The 21142-nt window shown below is 38.6% G+C and overlaps 1 protein-coding gene across 1 annotated transcript in view; it reads right to left on the bottom strand.

Moving 5' to 3' along the window:
- Positions 1-4412: 4412 nt before the first annotated feature.
- LOC128644429 (E3 ubiquitin-protein ligase RNF123-like) overlaps positions 4413-21142 on the bottom strand; it is a 56804-nt gene continuing 40074 nt past the window's right edge. Inside the window, exons 12-14 of the mRNA XM_053697053.1 lie at positions 8136-8328; positions 7105-7250; positions 4413-4427 (exon numbers count right to left, since the gene is read on the bottom strand). Coding sequence (XP_053553028.1) covers positions 4413-4427; positions 7105-7250; positions 8136-8328 — 354 coding nt within the window. The remainder of the gene's footprint in view (positions 4428-7104; positions 7251-8135; positions 8329-21142) is intronic.

The raw sequence follows: 21142 nt of genomic DNA, 5'->3' as shown, positions 1-21142 counted from the left end.
AGGGGGTGAGAACGGCACACCGGGTCTATCCCACTCCTTAGTAACAATTTCAGTTAATCTCTTAGGTATAGGAAAAACGTCAGTACTCGCCGGTACCGCAAAGTATTTATCCAACCTACACATTTTCTCTGGTATTGCAATGGTGTTACAATCATTGAGAGCTGCTAAGACCTCCCCTAGTAATGCACGGAGGTTCTCCAATTTAAATTTAAAATTTGAAATATCTGAATCCAATCTGTTTGGATCAGAACCGTCACCCACAGAATGAAGCTCTCCGTCCTCATGCTCTGCAAGCTGTGACGCAGTATCAGACATGGCCCTAGTATTGTCAGCGCACTCTGTTCTCACCCCAGAGTGATCACGCTTGCCTCTTAGTTCTGGTAATTTAGACAAAACTTCAGTCATAACAGTAGCCATATCATGTAATGTTATCTGTAATGGCCGCCCAGATGTATTAGGCGCCATAATATCACGCACCTCCCGGGCGGGAGATGCAGGTACTGCCGCGTGAGGCGAGTTAGTCGGCATAACTCTCCCCTCGCAGTTTGGTGAAATTTGTTCACATTGTACAGATTGACTTTTATTTAAAGTAGCATCAATACAGTTAGTACATAAATTTCTATTGGGCTCCACCTTGGCATTGGAACAAATGACACAGATATCATTCTCTGAGTCAGACATGTTTAACACACTAGCAATAACTTGCAACCTGGTTATAATCTTTTTTAACAAAAACGTACTGTGCCTCAAAGAGGTACTTAAACGATTAAATGACAGTTGAGATAATGAACTGAAACAGTTATAGCATCAAGTTTAAAATAACACAACTTTTAGCAAAGGTTTGTTCCCATTAGTAAATAACTAAATTTGACATAAAAAATTATAGAGTAACGTTTTTATTCACAGTCAATAAAAATTCTCACAGCTCTGCTGAGAGAATGTACCTCCCTTCAAAGAAGTTTGAAGACCCCTGAGATCTGTCAGTGAACCGGATCATGCAGGAAATATAATAGTAGCTGACTGGAATTTTTTGATGCGTAGCAAAAGACCGCCAAAAACGGCCCCTCCCCCTCACACACAGCAGTGAGGAGAAACGAAACTGTCACAATTTAAAGCAGACAACTGCCAAGTGGAAAATAATGCCCAAACATTTATTTACTCAGTACCTCAGCAATGTAAACGATTCTACATTCCAGCAAAAACGTTTAACATGACAATATTTATTAAAAGGATTAGTGACCTTTAACAGAGTAGTTCCGGTGAAAAACCATTCCCAGAATACTGAAGTGTATACATACATGTCATTATAACGGTATAGCAGGATTTTTTCATCAATTCCATTCAGAAAATAAAAACTGCTACATACCTCTATGCAGATTCATCTGCCCGCTGTCCCCTGATCTGAAGCCTTTACCTCCCTCAGATGGCCGAGAACAGCAATATGATCTTAACTACTCCGGTTAACATCATAGTAAAAAACTCTGGTAGATTCTTCTTCAAACTCTGCCAGAGAAGTAATAACACGCTCCGGTGCTATTGTAAAATAACAAACTTTTGATTGAAGTCATAAAAACTAAGTATAATCACCATAGTCCTCTCACACATCCTATCTAGTCGTTGGGTGCAAGAGAATGACTGGGACTGACGTAGAGGGGAGGAGCTATATCAGCTCTGCTGGGTGAATCCTCTTGCATTTCCTGTTGGGGAGGAGTTATATCCCAGAAGTAATGATGACCCGTGGACTGATCGCACATAACAGAAGAAAGAAAAGCTTTTTTAGAGGAGGATTTAAGCACCGATTCAGAACCACCAGAAGAGGTGGGTGGAAAAAACAAAAGACAAACGAGAAACAAAAAAACTCAGAAAGACAAACAACAGACCAACAAACCACCCAAAAGGAATCCGAGCCCATTCTCCCTAATAAGGATGAGAAATTAAGAATTATAAATCTATCCAATCGGGTCTTAACCTCTCTCCACATAAACGTGTTATCAAAAGGTCTATCCTTCTGTCCACATAATAACCTGGACAAATTTGAGGTTATTAAAGATATACAATTGTTTCTGCGTAAACTTCTGCTAAAGAGACATTTTACTAACAACGAACCTGATATTCCATCTGCTGACTGGACTGAAGATGAATTGGAATCTTTACAAATACTAAATGATCTCAATTCAGAACAAGATGCCTGTGAAAAATTAAATTGGCGAAAGACGCTCAAAACTAAATCAAAATACGTTCCTCCCAATAACACATGTCCTAACATTGAAGTCTTCAATCAAATTGTATGTCAAAGTATCAACAAATTAGATATTACCTCTAAACAACAAAATCTATCTAAAAGAGAAAGAGAAACTCTTACTGAAATGGAATCCTGGAATGACGTTATAATCCGTAATGCCGATAAGGGCGGCAACATCGTGATATGGCCCATAGAAATGTATTTGGATGAGGCTAAATTGCAATTAAAGAACAAAACCTGTTATAAAGAACTATGGAGCAACCCTACAGGAGACTTTCATGTGCAATACAACAAACTGATAGACTCAGCCTTCAAAAATGGCATAATCAACACTAAAGAAAAAAAGTTTCTAACTATAACGCATCCAAAAGTGGCAACGTTTTATCTAATTCCTAAAGTCCACAAAAACAGCCACAAACCACCCGGCAGACCCATTGTGTCTGGGAATGAGAACCTAACAGAAAAGGCGAGTCAATACGTTGATTTTAGATTAAGACCATTTTTAACACAATTATCATCATATGTGAAAGACACCATGGAAGTGCTACAAATAATACAGGATATTAACATCTCCAAAGACACCTGGCTAGTCTCCTGTGACGTGGAATCACTGTATACCAGTATTGATCACAAACTTGGATTACATGCCATCGAATACTTTCTTAACATGTCATCCGATGAAAATCCAGACCACAACCAATTCACACTCAATTTGCTCAAATTTGTGCTAACCAAAAACTATTTTCTGTTCAACAACAAATTTTACCTCCAAACTCAAGGCACCGCCATGGGCACTGCCTGTGCTCCCACCTACGCTAATCTATTTTTAGGGTGGTGGGAGCAAACCAAGGTATTCTGTGACACAAATGATGAGTATTCAGACAAAATCCCGATCTGGATTCGATACATAGACGACATCCTGTTCTTATGGGAGGGTACGGAAGAAGATCTCGATCTCTTTCTACTGAAATTAAATCAAAATAATCTGAACATCAGATTAACCCATCATAAAAGTCAGACAAATATCTCCTTTCTGGACTTATTAATCTGTAAGGAAGAAGATGGCTCTCTGAGCACTGATTTGTATCGAAAAGAAACAGCCACCAACAATGTTTTATTTGCCACCAGTGCCCATGCTCCAAATACCACAAAATCTCTACCAGTCGGTGAATTCTTGAGACTAAGGAGAAACTGCTCACAAGATATCACCTTTAAGAAAAGAGCTGCAGAATTGGAAAAACGCCTACTTCTGAGGGGCTATAGCAAGAGATCTATTCACAAGGCTAAAATCAGAGCATTAAAAACCGCTAGATCTGAACTATTAAAAACAAAAAACAAAAAATGTGACAACAAAACCAGACTGGTATTAACGTACAACCAGCAAACACAGCAAATTGTGAATATTATCAATAACAACTGGCATATACTTCAAGCGGACCCCCTTCTAAAAGACCTAATAGGAGAAAGGGTTCAACTCAGTTATCGCAGAAGTAGAAACCTAAAGGAAATGCTGAGCCCCAGTCATTTTGTACCAAAATCCAATTCTACTAGAGCTCCTGAAAAAGGTTCATTCTTATGTGGAAACTGCTCCTCATGCTACAACATGATCAAAAAGAAATCTATCACCGATAGATTTGGGAAAGATCATCAAATTAAGAGTTACATTAACTGCAACTCTAGTGGAGTAATCTATGTCCTCCAGTGCAAATGTCCCAAAGTGTATATAGGTATGACGACAAGAACCATACACACCCGACTGATGGAACATTTGCGAAATATTCGTAATGCCCCGAAAGATCTATCTAAAGACAAAAAAATTACATCAGTAGCTTCACATTTCTTTAAACACCATCAATCCAAGACATCTGAATTAAAATGCTTTGGAATCCAGAAGATATCCCTGGGACTAAGAGGAGGCGACCTTGAGACAGCGTTACTCAAGGCTGAAGCAAAATGGATATACCTAATGGATAGCGTATACCCCAAAGGCATGAATGAACAGAACAATTACTCGATGTTCATATGAGCAAACCTAATATCTGTAATATATCCAATTATAAGAAAATAGTGCTGTAAACACTCTCTACAGTACCAAATGTAATTCAGGGTAAGATTTAAGACTCAGTTGCTCAATATAGATCCTTGAACCATAAATAAATATCATGCAAGGCTATACACTCAATACCTAAATTAAAATTAAAATAAATAAGTATCCAAACTATAAAAATATTGTTTAGGGCAATTCAGCCCTTTTATTTTCTCTCACACTAGTACCCCTGGGAGGGAAATTCAAAGAGAGACACCTTAATTATATAGTTCGCATTCACCACCTCTCACTATTTCCCACTGTATTTTCCCCCTCCAGTGTATAGCGTTTATACATCACTAGCATCACTCACAGCGCATAATCAGCCCCCTTCAAAATCACACGCAGCACGAAGTACACAACACCACTACACAATCACCTTTTTCCCCCCCTCCCCTTATTCCCAGCACATCAGTGCATTTCACCTTCACATCCTCATTCTTTAAATACATTAGGCATGGGGTATTCTATTATTCCATTTTTCTACTTTTTTATGCACCTGCACTCTCACCTACTACTTTTTCAATTGTGATAAGCAAAAACCCTAAATAACATCATTCACTTAATTGTATCCCCTAACAACATCAAGTATAAGGTATTCTATTTCCCTATGCACTTGCACTTGCACACATTTCCCCCTTTTTCAACTTTGACACACTATGACATTATAAACGAAAATACAACCATTTATTTAAATGAACAAGACTCAGGGTAGAAAGTAAAGCAAAGACTGTAAAAAGCTTCACATTCAGGCAATAAACTTACAATAAACTAAGGCGAACGAACACACCCTGCAATAGAGCAGGTGAGAGCCAAATGTAGATACGATAATCAATAGCCCCATATGATCGCACTTTAAATCCTGTTATTGTACACCACGCCAGTATTTAATTTTATTAAAACATACTGTATACAATCCCAATGTTTCCAAATGCATGTCCCGTATGTAAGTGCACTTCATCTGTCAAATACGGGATTGAGCTCTGAACATCCTAGACGTCAATCATGCCGAAAAAAACGCCTCCTCAAACATTTCAGAGGATTTCTATTGGTTGAAATGTAGCCAATGGGTTTGCGCACACGCATTTAAATACCCTGAGACGCCGGCCCGCGTCACCTTTGAAAAAGCCGAAACGCTATCGGCGAAACATGTTAGGGATGGGTATCTGACAATACCCTGTTGTTTTTCTTTTTAATGGCATAGCCAACTTTAACAAGTAAACGTTTTGATATAGTGGCATCTGGGCAAAATTAGTATCAATAATTTGGGGGTATTTTGAAAACCGCTAGTGGCAATTGTCAGAAGCTATTCATAGGGTAATAGAAATAACAGCTTTAACGGTCAATTTGCGAAATCAATCGCACTGACATAGACTTTAAAAAGCTATATAATAATACCTTATAACAATAGCGGTCAGCTAGTGACAACTTTGAAAAGCCAATTACGGACCAATACTTTAACTGTTAGCCACACATACAGGCAGCTCAAAATTATACTACAACAATCACCTGTTGTTAGCACAACTGCAGAAAAGCTGGGTACTAGCAATAACAGTACCTTAAGACTACTTCAATTATTTCAGACGGTATAAAGTTGCAATAGCCAACTCTAAAAGAAATTAAAGACAGCCTCTTCAACACATAGCTAAGATTAATATTATGTGAATATTCTTATGCCACAATAGACAGAACCTACAACTGGCTACTTATACATACACTATAACTAGTAGCGACAGGTTACTGATATACAAACCTGAGTAGGCTGCACAGAATATATTACTCTAAGTAAGTTGTCTATAAATACCGTCTCTCATGTATTACATTATGCAAGCAAAATTTGTCAAGGCTGCAAAGTGACTAAAAACAGTTGATAATATACTTAGTAAGACATACTGTTTGCCACTAAGTATAGACCATAGGAGGTTGTACACCAAAGCACCAACATTTGCCAGACTCCTAACCAAGATATCCTTAATAAAAAACCCTGTTGCAAAAATTGATTAATTTCACAATATATACTAAAGATATTTAAAGCACTTCTGATATTCATAAAGCTATATTATGTATACATATCTTTAATATAATCTATTGCAACCCAAGGGACAATATACTAAGATAAAGTTTAAGCCGTATTAAGAACTTACATCTATCTGGAACTCAGTAATCTAACTGAAGGAGTTAACAATACCCACACAGATATTTATATATCCATCAAGTGAAAAACACGAAACTATTCAAATATACTAGTTACTAAAGTAACCTCTACTGATAGTACTTTAGTATATATTTCTCAAATACGGTTTTTTAACTATATACTGGAATGTCTGCATGACAGATTGTTGAAATAATCAGCGGTGTAGAATACCCCAGAATACCAGCCAATTATTTATTTGATAGATTAATAATTCCTATTCAGATATTCCTGAATATTCTATAATAGAGGCAATCTATCCATTCGAAATTCAGTGCCACTTTCTTATATTCAGTAAAGTTGCTATGTGTTTTTAAAGTACACACACTTACACAATCAAGAACGGTTTTAATCCAATGTTGATTTAATAAAAGTTATGTTTTAATTTCCTTTTTCAAACCTTTGGTTTACAATGGTTGTTTAAGTTTCATATCTATATCAATATTTGTATTAGGAACCGAAGTGCTACCAAGGTGCATCCCACCACTAGGATACCTATGATCCACTATCTGGGGGGGTTTTCTTTCTCCTCCTCGAACCATAGTATTTACCACACAGCGACTGACACTATATTTTTATACTCACCTTGCCCAGCTGTTGGTGGACACTCAGATTATACATCATGATTGCCCCATCCAGGATCTCCAGCAGAGAGTTTTCCGTTATTGGATGATCTGGCTCCTCTGCAGGTCTTCCCAACAATAGCCCTTCGTTACCATGGTGACCTTCAACTGCAGAAACACAAACAACAATTGCAGCTGTGCACCAAGAAATTGTATCACTCAAGAAACTCTTCTTCATGTGACATCGTGTAGCCAAACAAAATAGGTTAACTTGGGTTTTTCAAACCAATGAACCACACAGTTTTAGGAAAAATGCATTTCCAATCTATAGATTAACCAGCCAACCTAAGGTTTATAATATATAATATATGAAGAATATATATCAGCAATTAATATGAAATAGATCTGCACAAAAAAAATTAATTATTGGAAAAATTGCATGTTACTTGAATGTTATTTTATTTCCTCTGCTGTGGTTAATTAGGGACAGATATAAATGAGCTTCAGCACAGATCAAGCAATCACTAGATAGTATGTTACAGGGTTCAGTCTGCAGCACATACTCTAGTCTCACACACAAACACAATTTTCAGATATAAACTATAGGAAAGGTGAACAAATTAAGTCATGAGTGCATATTGCAAAGTTTTGTTTAAAGGGACATGCAACCAAAAAGTTTTCCTTTATGATTCAGATGGAGTATACAATTTTAAACAACTTGGAATAGCTACTAGGGATGTACATTCGGACCCTTCGTAAGGATCTGAATAGTAAGTAAGCAGCGGCTCATGCCCTTCGGATATTTTCGTTGCCGGATTGATTCTTGTAAAAGATCCCCAACTCTAAAAATCTGGATTTACACAGATCTTAGTGTGGGGATCTTTAAGAGAAATTAATCCGGTTACGAAAATATCTGAAGGACACGAGCTGCTGCTTATTTCCATATTGATATCCTCACAAAGGATTCAAATGTACATACCAAATAGCTTCCCCACTTCTTGTATTAAGTTCTCATTTATAATAATATTAGTCTTTATTCAATTTCTCACTCACTGTCATCCTCTGTACGTTGCTCCACACTAAGGCTTCGGACTTTAACCTTCTCCAGGGCACCCAGGGGCCGTCTTGGGTTCATCAGGCTAACAGCGGCAGTGCTAAGGAAGCGGTTTGCTCTTCCTAGTGTAGGGGAACTGAGCCAGCTGGGTCGAGCAAGGGCACCGCCAATTGCCAAAGATGCACTTGACCTCTGTGAATAAGAGAATGAGAGAGAATGAGATAGGGGAGGAAATGAGAGAGCAAGAAAGAGTGAGAGAGTCCAAGAGAAAGAAAAAGAGAATGAGAGAAGAACACAGTGAGAGAAGGGAAAAAAGTAATAGAATGAGAGGATGAAGAAAGGAGGAGGGAGTGAGAAAGAAAGAAAGAAAAAAAGAAAGAAAGAAAGAAAGAAAGAGAGAAAGATAGAGAGGGAGGGAGAAAGAGACAAAAAGAGTAAGAGAAACAAAGCAGGGGGAACAGTATGGGAAGGTAGCAAGAAAAAAAAAGGCTAAGAGCCTGATGATCAAAAATCCCTGGCATGAAGAGAAATCACGCCAAATATTTGGGGGCTTTTTTTGAGCATTATTTTGCAATTTAGGTGTCTCTCCTTCCCATCCAGAACTCTGTATAGAGAGATAAACAACTCACACGAAAAAAAAACAATTAATGTAAGAACTTACCTGATAAATTAATTTCTTTCATATTGGCAAGAGTCCATGAGCAAGTGACGTATGGGATATACAATCCTACAAGGAGGGGCAAAGTTTCCCAAAACTCAAAATGCCTATAAATACACCCTTCACCACACCCACAATTCAGTTTAACGAATAGCCAAGTAGTGGGGTGATAGAATAAGGAGTAAAAAAGCATACAAAAAGAGTAACTGGAAATAAAATTGTGCTTTTTATACAAAAATCATAACCACCATAAAAAAGGGCTGGGCCTCATGGACTCTTGCCAATATGAAAGAAATGAATTTATCAGGTACGTTCTTACATAATTATGTTTTCTTTCATGTAATTGTCAAGAGTCCATGAGCTAGTGACGTAAGGGATAGAAATACCCAAGATGTGGGAGACCACAGAAGAGTCACTAGAAAGGGAGGGATAAAATAAAAACAGCTATTTCCGCTGAAAAAAATTAAATCCACAAAAAAATAAGTCTCTTATAAATTTCACATAAATTTCAAGAAAAAAAACTTAAATCATAAGCAGAAGAATCAAACTGAGACAGCTGCCTGAAGAACTTGTCTACCAAAGACTGCTTCAGAAGAAGCAAATACATCAAAATGGTAAAATTTAGTAAATGTATGCAAAGAAGACCAAGTTGCTGCTTTGCAAATCTGATCAACTGAAGCTTCATTCTTAAAAGCCCAAGAAGTGGCTACTGATCTAGTAGAGTGAGCTGTAATTCTCTGAGGCGGAGACTGTCCTGCCTCTAAATAAGCCTTGTGAATCAAAAGCTTTAACCAAGATGCCAAAGAAATGACAGAGGCTTTCTGACCTTTCCTAGGACCAGAAAAAACAACAAATAGACTAGAAGTCTTCCTGAAATCTTTAGTAGCTTTGACATAATATTTCAAAGCTCTTACAACATCCAAAGAACGTAGAGATCTTTCAAGAGTATTCTTGGGATTAGGACACAAGAAAGGAACAACAACTTCCCTACTAATGTTGTTAGAATTCACAACCTTAGGAAGAAATTTAAACAAAGTCCGCAAAACAGCCTTATCCCGATGGAAAAATCAGAAAAAGAGACTCACAAGAGAGCAGACAATTCAGAAACTCTTCTAGCGGAAGAGATAGCCAAAAGGAACAACACTTTCCAAGAAAGTAGTTTAATATCCAAAGAATGCTTAGGCTCAAAAGGTGGAGCCTGCAAAGCCTTCAAAACAAAATTAAGATTCCAAGGAGGAGAGATTGATTTAACAAGAGGCTTGATACGAACCAAAGCCTGAACAAAACAGTGAATATCAGGAAGTTTAGCAATCTTTCTATGAAATAAAACAGAAAGAGCAGAGATTTGTCCCTTCAAAGACATTTGAAGACAAGCCTTTATCCAAACCATCCTGAAGAAACTGTAAAATTATAGGAATCCTAAAAGAATGCCAAGAAAATTTATGAGAAAAACACCATGAAATATAGGTTTTCCAAACCCGATAATAAATATTCCTTGAAACAGACTTACGAGCCTGTAGCATAGTATTAATCACTGAGTCAGAGAAACCTCTATGACTAAGCACTAAGCGTTCAATTTTCATACCTTCAAATTTAGTGATTTGAGATCTTGATGGAAAAATGTCCCTTGAGGACAGAAGGTCCGCCCTTAAAGGAAGTGGCCAAGGCTGGCAACTGGACATCCGGACAAGATCCGTATACCAAAACCTATGAGGCCATGCTGGTGCTATCAGAAACACATGTGATTGTTCCAATATGATCTTGGAGATCACCCTTGGAAGAAGAACTAGAGGCGGAAAAATGTAAGCAGGTTGGTAAAACCAAGGAACTGCTAACGCATCCATCATCTCCGCCTGAGGATCCCTAGACCTGGAAAGGTACCTGGGAAGCTTCTTGTTTAGATGGGAAGCCATCAGATCTATTTCGGGGAGACCCCACATCTGTACAATCTGACAAAATACATCTGGATGGAGAGACCACTCCCCTGGATGTAAAGACTGACAACTGAGATAATCCGCTTCCCAATTGTCTACACCTGGAATATGTATCGCAGAAATTAGACATGAGTTGGAGTCGGCCCAAGAAAGTATCCGAGATACTTCTTTCATCTCTAATGGACTGCGAGTCCCCCCTTTGATGATTGACATATGCCACAGTTGTGATATTATCTGTCTGAAAACAAATGAATAATTCTTTCTTTAATAGTGGCCAAGCCTGAAGAGCCCTGAAAACAGCACAGAGTTCTAAAAACATAATTTATGTAAGAACTTACCTGATAAATTCATTTCTTTCATATTAGCAAGAGTCCATAAGCTAGTGACGTATGGGATATACATTCCTACCAGGAGGGGCAAAGTTTCCCAAACCTCAAAATGCCTATAAATACACCCCTCACCACACCCACAAATCAGTTTAACCAATAGCCAAGAAGTGGGGTGATAAGAAAAAAGTGCGAAGCATAAATATAAGGAATTGGAATAATTGTGCTTTATACAAAAAAATCATAACCACCACAAAAAGGGGTGGGCCTCATGGACTCTTGCTAATATGAAAGAAATGAATTTATCAGGTAAGTTCTTACATAAATTATGTTTTCTTTCATGTAATTAGCAAGAGTCCATGAGCTAGTGACGTATGGGATAATGACTACCCAAGATGTGGATCTTCCACGCAAGAGTCACTAGAGAGGGAGGGATAAAATAAAGACAGCCAATTCCGCTGAAAATAATCCACACCCAAACAAAGTTTAAATCTTATAATGAAAAAAACTGAAAATATAAGCAGAAGAATCAAACTGAAACCGCTGCCTGAAGTACTTTTCTACCAAAAACTGCTTCAGAAGAAGAAAACACATCAAAATGGTAGAATTTAGTAAAAGTATGCAAAGAAGACCAAGTTGCTGCTTTGCAAATCTGAACAACCGAAGCTTCATTCCTAAACGCCCAGGAAGTAGAAACTGACCTAGTAGAATGAGCTGTAATCCTTTGAGGCGGAGTTTTACCCGACTCGACATAAGCATGATGAATTAAAGATTTCAACCAAGATGCCAAAGAAATGGCAGAAGCCTTCTGACCTTTCCTAGAACCGGAAAAGATAACAAATAGACTAGAAGTCTTTTGAAAATTCTTAGTAGCTTCAACATAATATTTCAAAGCTCTAACTACATCCAAAGAAAGCAATGATTTCTCCTTAGAATTATTAGGATTAGGACATAATGAAGGAACCACAATTTCTCTACTAATGTTGTTAGAATTCACAACCTTAGGTAAAAATTTAAAAGAAGTTCGCAACACCGCCTTATCCTGATGAAAAATCAGAAAAGGAGACTCACAAGAAAGAGCAGATAATTCAGAAACTCTTCTGGCAGAAGAGATGGCCAAAAGGAACAAAACTTTTCAAGAAAGTAATTTAATGACCAAAGAATGCATAGGTTCAAACAGAGGAGCTTGAAGAGCCCCCAGAACCAAATTCAAACTCCAAGGAGGAGAAATTGACTAAATGACAGGTTTTATACGAACCAAAGCTTGTACAAAACAATGAATATCAGGAAGATTAACAATCTTTCTGTGAAAAAGAACAGAAAGAGAAGAGATTTGTCTTTTCAAGGAACTTGCAGACAAACCTTTATCCAAACCATCCTGAAGAAACTGTAAAATTCTCGGAATTCTAAAAGAATGCCAGGAAAAATGATGAGAAAGACACCAAGAAATATAAGTCTTCCAGACTCTATAATATATCTCCCTAGATACGGATTTACGAGCCTGTAACATAGTAATAATCACAGAGTCAGAGAAAACTCTTTGACTAAGAATCAAGCGTTCAATCTCCATACCTTTAAATTTAAGGATTTGAGATCCTGATGGAAAAAAGGACCTTGTGACAGAAGGTCTGGTCTTAACGGAAGAGTCCACGGTTGGCAAGAGGCCATCCGGACAGGATCCGCATACCAAAAACCTGTGAGGCCATGCTGGAGCCACCAGCAGAACAAATGAGCATTCCTTCAGAATCTTGGAGATTACTCTTGGAAGAAGAACTAGAGGCGGAAAGATATAGGCAGGATGATACTTCCAAGGAAGTGACAACGCATCCACTGCTTCCGCTTGAGGATCCCTGGATCTGGACAGATACCTGGGAAGTTTCTTGTTTAGATGAGAAGCCATCAAATCTATTTCTGGAAGACCCCATATTTGAACAATCTGAAGAAATACCTCTGGGAGAAGAGACCATTCGCCCGGATGAAACGTGTGGCGACTGAGATAATCCGCTTCCCAATTGTCTACACCTGGGATATGAACCGCAGAAACTAGACAGGAGCTGGATTCCGCCCATACCAGAATTCGAGATACTTCTTTCATAGCCAGAGGACTGTGAGTCCCTCCTTGATGATTGATGTATGCCACAGTTGTGACATTGTCTGTCTGAAAACAAATGAACGATTCTCTCTTTAGAAGAGGCCAAGACTGAAGAGCTCTGAAAATTGCACGGAGTTCCAAAACATTGATCGGTAATCTCACCTCCTGAGATTCCCAAACCCCTTGTGCTGTCAGAGACCCCCACACAGCTCCCCAACCTGTAGGACTTGCATCTGTTGAAATTACAGTCCAGGTCGGAAGAACAAAAGAAGCCCCCTGAACTAAACGATGGTGATCTGTCCACCACGTCAGAGAGTGTTGTACAATCGGTTTTAAAGATATTAATTGAGATATCTTTGTGTAATCCCTGCACCACTGGTTCAGCATACAGAGCTGAAGAGGCCGCATGTGAAAACGAGCAAAGGGGATCGCGTCCGATGCCGCAGTCATAAGACCTAGAATTTCCATGCATAAGGCTACCAAAGGGAAAGATTGTGACTGAAGGTTTCGACAAGCTGATATCAACTTTAGACGTCTCATGTCTATCAAAGATAGAGTTATGGATACTGAATCTATCTGAAAACCTAAAAAGGTTATCTAAGTCTGAGGAATCAATGAACTTTTTGGTAAATTGATCCTCCAACCATGATGTTGAAGAAACAACACAAGTCGATTCGAATGAGATTCTGCTAAATGTGAAGACTGAGCAAGTACCAAGATATCGTCCAAATAAGGAATACCACAATACCCTGTTCTCTGATTACAGACAGAAGGGCACCGAGAACCTTCGTAAAAATTATTGGAGCTGTAGCTAGGCCAAACGGCAGAGCCACAAACTGGTAATGCTTGTCTAGGAAAGAGAATCTCAGAAACTGATAGTGATCTGGATGAATCGGAATATGCAGATATGCATCCTGTAAATCTATAGTAGACATATAATGCCCTTGTTGAACAAAAGGCAGGATAGTCCCTACAGTTACCATTTTGAATGTTGGTATCCTTACATAACGATTCAATATTTTTAGATCCAGAACTGGACTGAAGGAATTTTCCTTCTTTGGTACAATGAAGAGATTTGAATAAAACCCCAGTCCCTGTTCCAGAACTGGAACTGGCAAAATTACTCCAGTCAACTCTAGATCTGAAACACATTTCAGAAATGCTTGAGCCTTCACTGGGTTTACTGGGACACGGGAAAGAAAAAATCTCTTAGCAGGAGGCCTTATCTTGAAGCCAATTCTGTACCCTTCTGAAACAATGTTCTGAATCCAAAGATTGTGAACGGAATTGATCCAAATTTCTTAGAAAAAACGTAATCTGCCCCCTACCAGCTGAGCTGGAATGAGTGCCGCACCTTCATGTGGACTTAGGAGCTGGCTTTGATTTTCTAAAAGGCTTGGATTTATTCCAGACTGGAGATGGTTTCCAAACTGATACCGCTCCTGAGGATGAAGGATCAGGTTTTTGTTCCTTGTTGTGACGAAAGGAACGAAAACGATTATTACCCTGGAAAGAAAGGGAAAGCAGAGTAGACTTAGAAGACATATCAGCATTCCAAGTCTTAAGCCATAAAGCTCTTCTAGCTAAAATAGCTAGAGACATATACCTGACATCAACTCTAATGATATCAAAAGATGGCATTACAAATAAAATTATTAGCATGTTGAAGAATAAAAATGCTATGAGAATTATGATCTGTTACTTGTTGCGCTAAAGCTTCTAACCAAAAGATGAAGCTGCAGCAACATCCGCTAAAGATATAGCAGGTCTAAGAAGATTACCTGAACACAAGTAAGCTTTTCTTAGAAAGGATTCAATTTTCCTATCTAAAGGATCCTTAAGGAAGTACCATCTGCCGTAGGAATAGTAGTACGCTTAACAAGAGTAGAGACAGCCCCATCAACTTTAGGGATTTTGTCCCAAAACTCTAATCTGTCAGATGGCACAGGATATAATTGCTTAAAACGTTTAGAAGGAGTAAATGAATTACCCAAATTATTCCATTCCCTGGAAATTACTTCAGAAATAGCACTAGGGACAGGAAAAAACTTCTGGAATAACTACAGGAGATTTAAAAACCTTATTTAAACGTTTAGATTTAGTAACAAGAGGACCAGAATCCTCAATTTCTAATGCAATTAGGACTTCTTTAAGTAAAGAACGAATAAATTTCATTTTAAATAAATATGAAGATTTATCAGCATCAACCTCTGAGACAGAATCCTCTGAACCATAAGAACCATTATCAGAATCAGAATGATGATGTTCATTTAAAAATTCATCTGAAAAATGAGAAGTTTTAAAAGACTTTTTACGTTTACTAGAAGGAGGAATAACAGACATAGCCTTCTTAATGGATTAGAAACAAAAACTCTTATGTTATCAGGAACACTCTGAGTATTAGATGTTGACAGAACAGCAACAGGTAATGTAACAGTACTAAAGGAAATATTATCTGCATTTAACAGTTTGACATGACAAAACAGTACAAACAACAGCTGGAGGAACAGATACCATAAGTTTACAGTAGATACACTTAGCTTTGGTAGCTCCAGCCCCAGGCAGCGATTTTCCAGAAGTATCTTCTGACTCAGTTTCAACGTGGGACATCTTGCAATATGTAATAGAAAAAACAACATATAAAGCAAAATTGATCAAATTCCTTAAATGACAGTTTCAGGAATGGGAAAAAAATGCCAGTGAACAAGCTTCTAGCAACCAGAATCAATAAAAAAATGAGACTTAAATAATGTGGAGACAATAGTGACGCCCATATTTTTTTAGCGCCAAAAATGACGCCCACATTATTTGGCGCCTAAATGCTTTTGGCGCCAAAAATGACGCCACATCCGGAACGCCGACACTTTTGGGGCAAAAGAACATCAAAAATGACGCAACTTCCGGCGACACGTATGACGCCGGAAACAGAATTTTTTTTTTTTTTGCGCCAAAAAAGTCCGCGCCAAGAATGACGCAATAAAATTAAGCATTTTCAGCCCCCGCGAGCCTAACAGCCCACAGGGAAAAAGTCAAATTTTTAAGGTAAGAAAAAAAAAAATGATTTATTCATATGCATTATCCCAAATATGAAACTGACTGTCTGAAAATAAGGAACGTTGAACATCCTGAGTCAAGGCAAATAAATGTTTGAATACATATATTTAGAACTTTATAAAAAAGTGCCCAACCATAGCTTAGAGTGTCACAAAAATAAGACTTACTTACCCCAGGACACTCATCTACATGTTGTAGAAAGCCAAACCAGTACTGAAACGAAAATCAGCAGAGGTAATGGTATATAAATAAGAGTATATCGTCAATCTGAAAAGGGAGGTAAGAGATGAATCTCTACGACCGATAACAGAGAACCTATGAAATAGACCCCGTAGAAGGAGATCATTGAATTCAAATAGGCAATACTCTCTTCACATCCCTCTGACATTCACTGCACGCTGAGAGGAAAACCGGGCTCCAACCTGCTGCGGAGCGCATATCAACGTAGAATCTAGCACAAACTTACTTCACCACCTCCATAGGAGGCAAAGTTTGTAAAACTGATTTGTGGGTGTGGTGAGGGGTGTATTTATAGGCATTTTGAGGTTTGGGAAACTTTGCCCCTCCTGGTAGGAATGTATATCCCATACGTCACTAGCTCATGGACTCTTGCTAATTACATGAAAGAAATATTGATTGGTAACCTCGCCTCTTGAGGATTCCAAACTCCTTGTGCTGTCAGAAACCCCCAGACAGCTCCCCAACCCGTGAGACTTGCATAATTTGAAATCACAGTCCAGGCAGGACGAACAAATGAGGTCCCTTGAATAATCCGATGATGGACTAACCACCAAGAATGAATGTTGGGATTTAAGTATATCAACTGTGATATCCGAGTATAATTCCTGCACCATTGATTCAGCATGCAAAGCTGCAGAGGTCTCATATGAAAATGAGCAAATGGGATCACGTTCGATGCTGCAGTCATGAGACCTAAAACTTCCATGCACATAGTCACTGAAGGGAATGATCGAGACTGAAGGTTTCGACAGGCAGAAACCAATTTCATTTGTCTCTTGTCTGTTAAAGACAGAGTCATGGACACTGAATCTATCTGGAAACCTAAAAAGGTGACCCTTCTCTGAGGAATCAAGGAACTCTTCGGTAAATTAATCCTCCAACCATGTCTTTGAAGAAACAACACAAGTTGATTTGTGTTAGACTCTGCTAAATGAAAAGATTGAGCCAGTACCAAGGTATCGTCCAAATAAGGAAACACTGCAATACCCTGCTCTCTGATTACAGATAGAAGGGCACCGAGAACCTTCGAAAAGATTCTTGGAGCTGTTGCTAGGCCAAATGGAAGAGCAAACAACTGGTAATGCTTGTCTAGAAAAGAGAATCTCAGAAACCGATAGTAAACTGGATGAATCGGAATATGAAGATACGCATCCTGTAAGTCTATTTAGGACATGTAATGACCTTGCTGAACAAAAGGCAGAATAGTCCTTATAGTCACCATCTTGAAAGTTGGGACTCTTACAAAAATGATTCAAAAACTTCAGATCCAGAACTGGTCAGAAAGAATTTTCCTTCTTTGGGAACAAAACCGATTAGAAGCTTTAGATTTACCTTTAGGCTTTTGAGGCAAAAAAACTCCCTTCCCCTCAGAAATAATTGAATCCAACTGGGAACCAAACAAATTATTAACCTGGAATGAAAAGGATAGAAACCTAGATTTAGATACCATGTCAGCATTCCATGATTTGAGCCATAAAACTCTTCTAGCTAAAATAGCCAAAGACATAGATTTAACATTAGTCTTGATGATATCAAAAATAGCATTACAGATAAAATGATTAGCATGTTGAAGCAAACGAACAACGCTATGCAAATCAAAGTCTTTTTCCCGTTGTGCTAAGCTATCCAACCAAAAAGATGATGCAGCTGCAACATCAGCCATAGAAATGGCAGGTCTGAGCATATAGCCAGAATGCAAATAAGCTTTCCTTAGATAAGATTCAATCTTCCTATCTAAAGGATCCTTAAAAAAGAGGTACTATCTTCCATAGGACTAGTAGTATGTTTAGCAAGAGTAGAAATAGCCATATCAACCTTAGGGGCTTTTTCCAAAAACTAATTTAGCCACTGGCAAAGGATACAACTTTTTAAACCTTGAAGAAGGAACAAAAGAAGTACCAGGCTTAGACCATTCCTTAGCAATCACATCAGAAATAGCATCAGGAACAGGAAAAACCTCAGGAGTCGTCACAGGTTTATAAACAGAATTTAAACGTTTACTGGATTTATTAACAAGAGGACCAGACTCCTCAATATCCAATGGTATTAACATTTCTTTTAACAAAGAACAAATATACTCAATCTTAAAAAGATAAGAGGATTTATCAGTGTCAACGCCTGAAGTAGGATCTTCTGAGTCAGAGAGATCCTCATCAGAGGAGGATATATCAGTATGTTGCCGGTCATTACAAATTTCATCAGTATTATAAGAAGTTTTAAAAGACCTTTTACGTTTCTTTGAAGGCGGTATAGAACCCATAGCCTTCTGTATCGAATCAGCAGTATAATTTTTAATATCAACAGGGATATCATGTACTTTAGATGTTGAAGGAACAACAGATACTGTACTAGAACAAATAGAAACCTTTTCTGCATTTAAAAGCTTATCATGACAACGGTTACATACTACAGCAGGAGATATAATCTCCACTAGTTTACAACAGATACACTTAGCTTTGGTAGAACTGTGTTCAGGCAGCATGGTTCCTACAGCAGCTTCTGAGACAGGATCAGATTGAGACATCTTGTAAAATGTAAAAAAAGAAAAATAACATTAAACAGAAATATCTTATTTCCACATTTAGCAGTTTCAGGAATGGGGAAAAATGCAAATGCTAAATTGGCAAAAAAAACAAATAGCATAGCCCTCTGAGCATAAAGAAGGCAAGGAGCATATAGGAAGTTTGTGCCAAACAACTTAGCGTCAACTTAGACGCAGAAAATGACGAACTTGCATCATGACAGACGCACATTTGTGGCCAGAAAAAAAATTCTCGAGCCGAGAATGAAGCAATAAATAACATTTTGCGCCCTCGCAAGCCTAATTTGTCCGCAAGTTTTCCAAGAAAAAAACAAATCAAATTGAAAAAAAGACTATACCCCAGGTAAGACAAGCTTCCTAAACATGATTCCCATACCGAAACTGCTGGACTGCAAAGGGAAATACACATAGACCTTACTCATGGCAAATAAGTAAAATACATATATTTAAAACTTTATACATAAAGCGCCAAACCATAGCTGAGTGTGTCTTAAAAACAGAATTTATGTTTACCTGATAAATTACTTTCTCCAACGGTGTGTCCGGTCCACGGCGTCATCCTTACTTGTGGGATATTCTCTTCCCCAACAGGAAATGGCAAAGAGCCCAGCAAAGCTGGTCACATGATCCCTCCTAGGCTCCGCCTACCCCAGTCATTCGACCGACGTTAAGGAGGAATATTTGCATAGGAGAAACCATATGGTACCGTGGTGACTGTAGTTAAAGAAAATAAATTATCAGACCTGATTAAAAAAACCAGGGCGGGCCGTGGACCGGACACACCGTTGGAGAAAGTAATTTATCAGGTAAACATAAATTCTGTTTTCTCCAACATAGGTGTGTCCGGTCCACGGCGTCATCCTTACTTGTGGGAACCAATACCAAAGCTTTAGGACACGGATGAAGGGAGGGAGCAAATCAGGTCACCTAAATGGAAGGCACCACGGCTTGCAAAACCTTTCTCCCAAAAATAGCCTCAGAAGAAGCAAAAGTATCAAACTTGTAAAATTTGGTAAAAGTGTGCAGTGAAGACCAAGTCGCTGCCCTACATATCTGATCAACAGAAGCCTCGTTCTTGAAGGCCCATGTGGAAGCCACAGCCCTAGTGGAATGAGCTGTGATTCTTTCGGGAGGCTGCCGTCCGGCAGTCTCGTAAGCCAATCTGATGATGCTTTTAATCCAAAAAGAGAGAGAGGTAGAAGTTGCTTTTTGACCTCTCCTTTTACCGGAATAAACAACAAACAAGGAAGATGTTTGTCTAAAATCCTTTGTAGCATCTAAATAGAATTTTAGAGCGCGAACAACATCCAAATTGTGCAACAAACGTTCCTTCTTTGAAACTGGTTTCGGACACAGAGAAGGTACGATAATCTCCTGGTTAATGTTTTTGTTAGAAACAACTTTTGGAAGAAAACCAGGTTTAGTACGTAAAACCACCTTATCTGCATGGAACACCAGATAAGGAGGAGAACACTGCAGAGCAGATAATTCTGAAACTCTTCTAGCAGAAGAAATTGCAACTAAAAACAAAACTCTCCAAGATAATAACTTAATATCAACGGAATGCAAGGGTTCAAACGGAACCCCCTGAAGAACTGAAAGAACTAAATTGAGACTCCAAGGAGGAGTCAAAGGTTTGTAAACAGGCTTAATTCTAACCAGAGCCTGAACAAAGGCTTGAACATCTGGCACAGCGGCCAGCTTTTTGTGAAGTAACACAGACAAGGCAGAAATCTGTCCCTTCAGGGAACTTGCAGATAATCCTTTTTCCAATCCTTCTTGAAGGAAGGATAGAATCCTAGGAATCTTAACCTTGTCCCAAGGGAATCCTTTAGATTCACACCAACAGATATATTTTTTCCAAATTTTGTGGTAAATCTTTCTAGTTACAGGCTTTCTGGCCTGAACAAGAGTATCGATAACAGAATCTGAGAATCCTCGCTTCGATAAGATCAAGCGTTCAATCTCCAAGCAGTCAGCTGGAGTGAAACCAGATTCGGATGTTCGAACGGACCCTGAACAAGAAGGTCTCGTCTCAAAGGTAGCTTCCAAGGAGGAGCCGATGACATATTCACCAGATCTGCGTACCAAGTCCTGCGTGGCCACGCAGGAGCTATCAAGATCACCGACGCCCTCTCCTGATTGATCCTGGCTACCAGC

Source organism: Bombina bombina, unplaced genomic scaffold, assembly GCF_027579735.1.
Source record: "Bombina bombina isolate aBomBom1 unplaced genomic scaffold, aBomBom1.pri scaffold_688, whole genome shotgun sequence".
Classification (NCBI taxonomy): Eukaryota; Metazoa; Chordata; class Amphibia; order Anura; family Bombinatoridae; genus Bombina; species Bombina bombina.
This window is presented reverse-complemented; position numbering and strand designations above follow the sequence as displayed.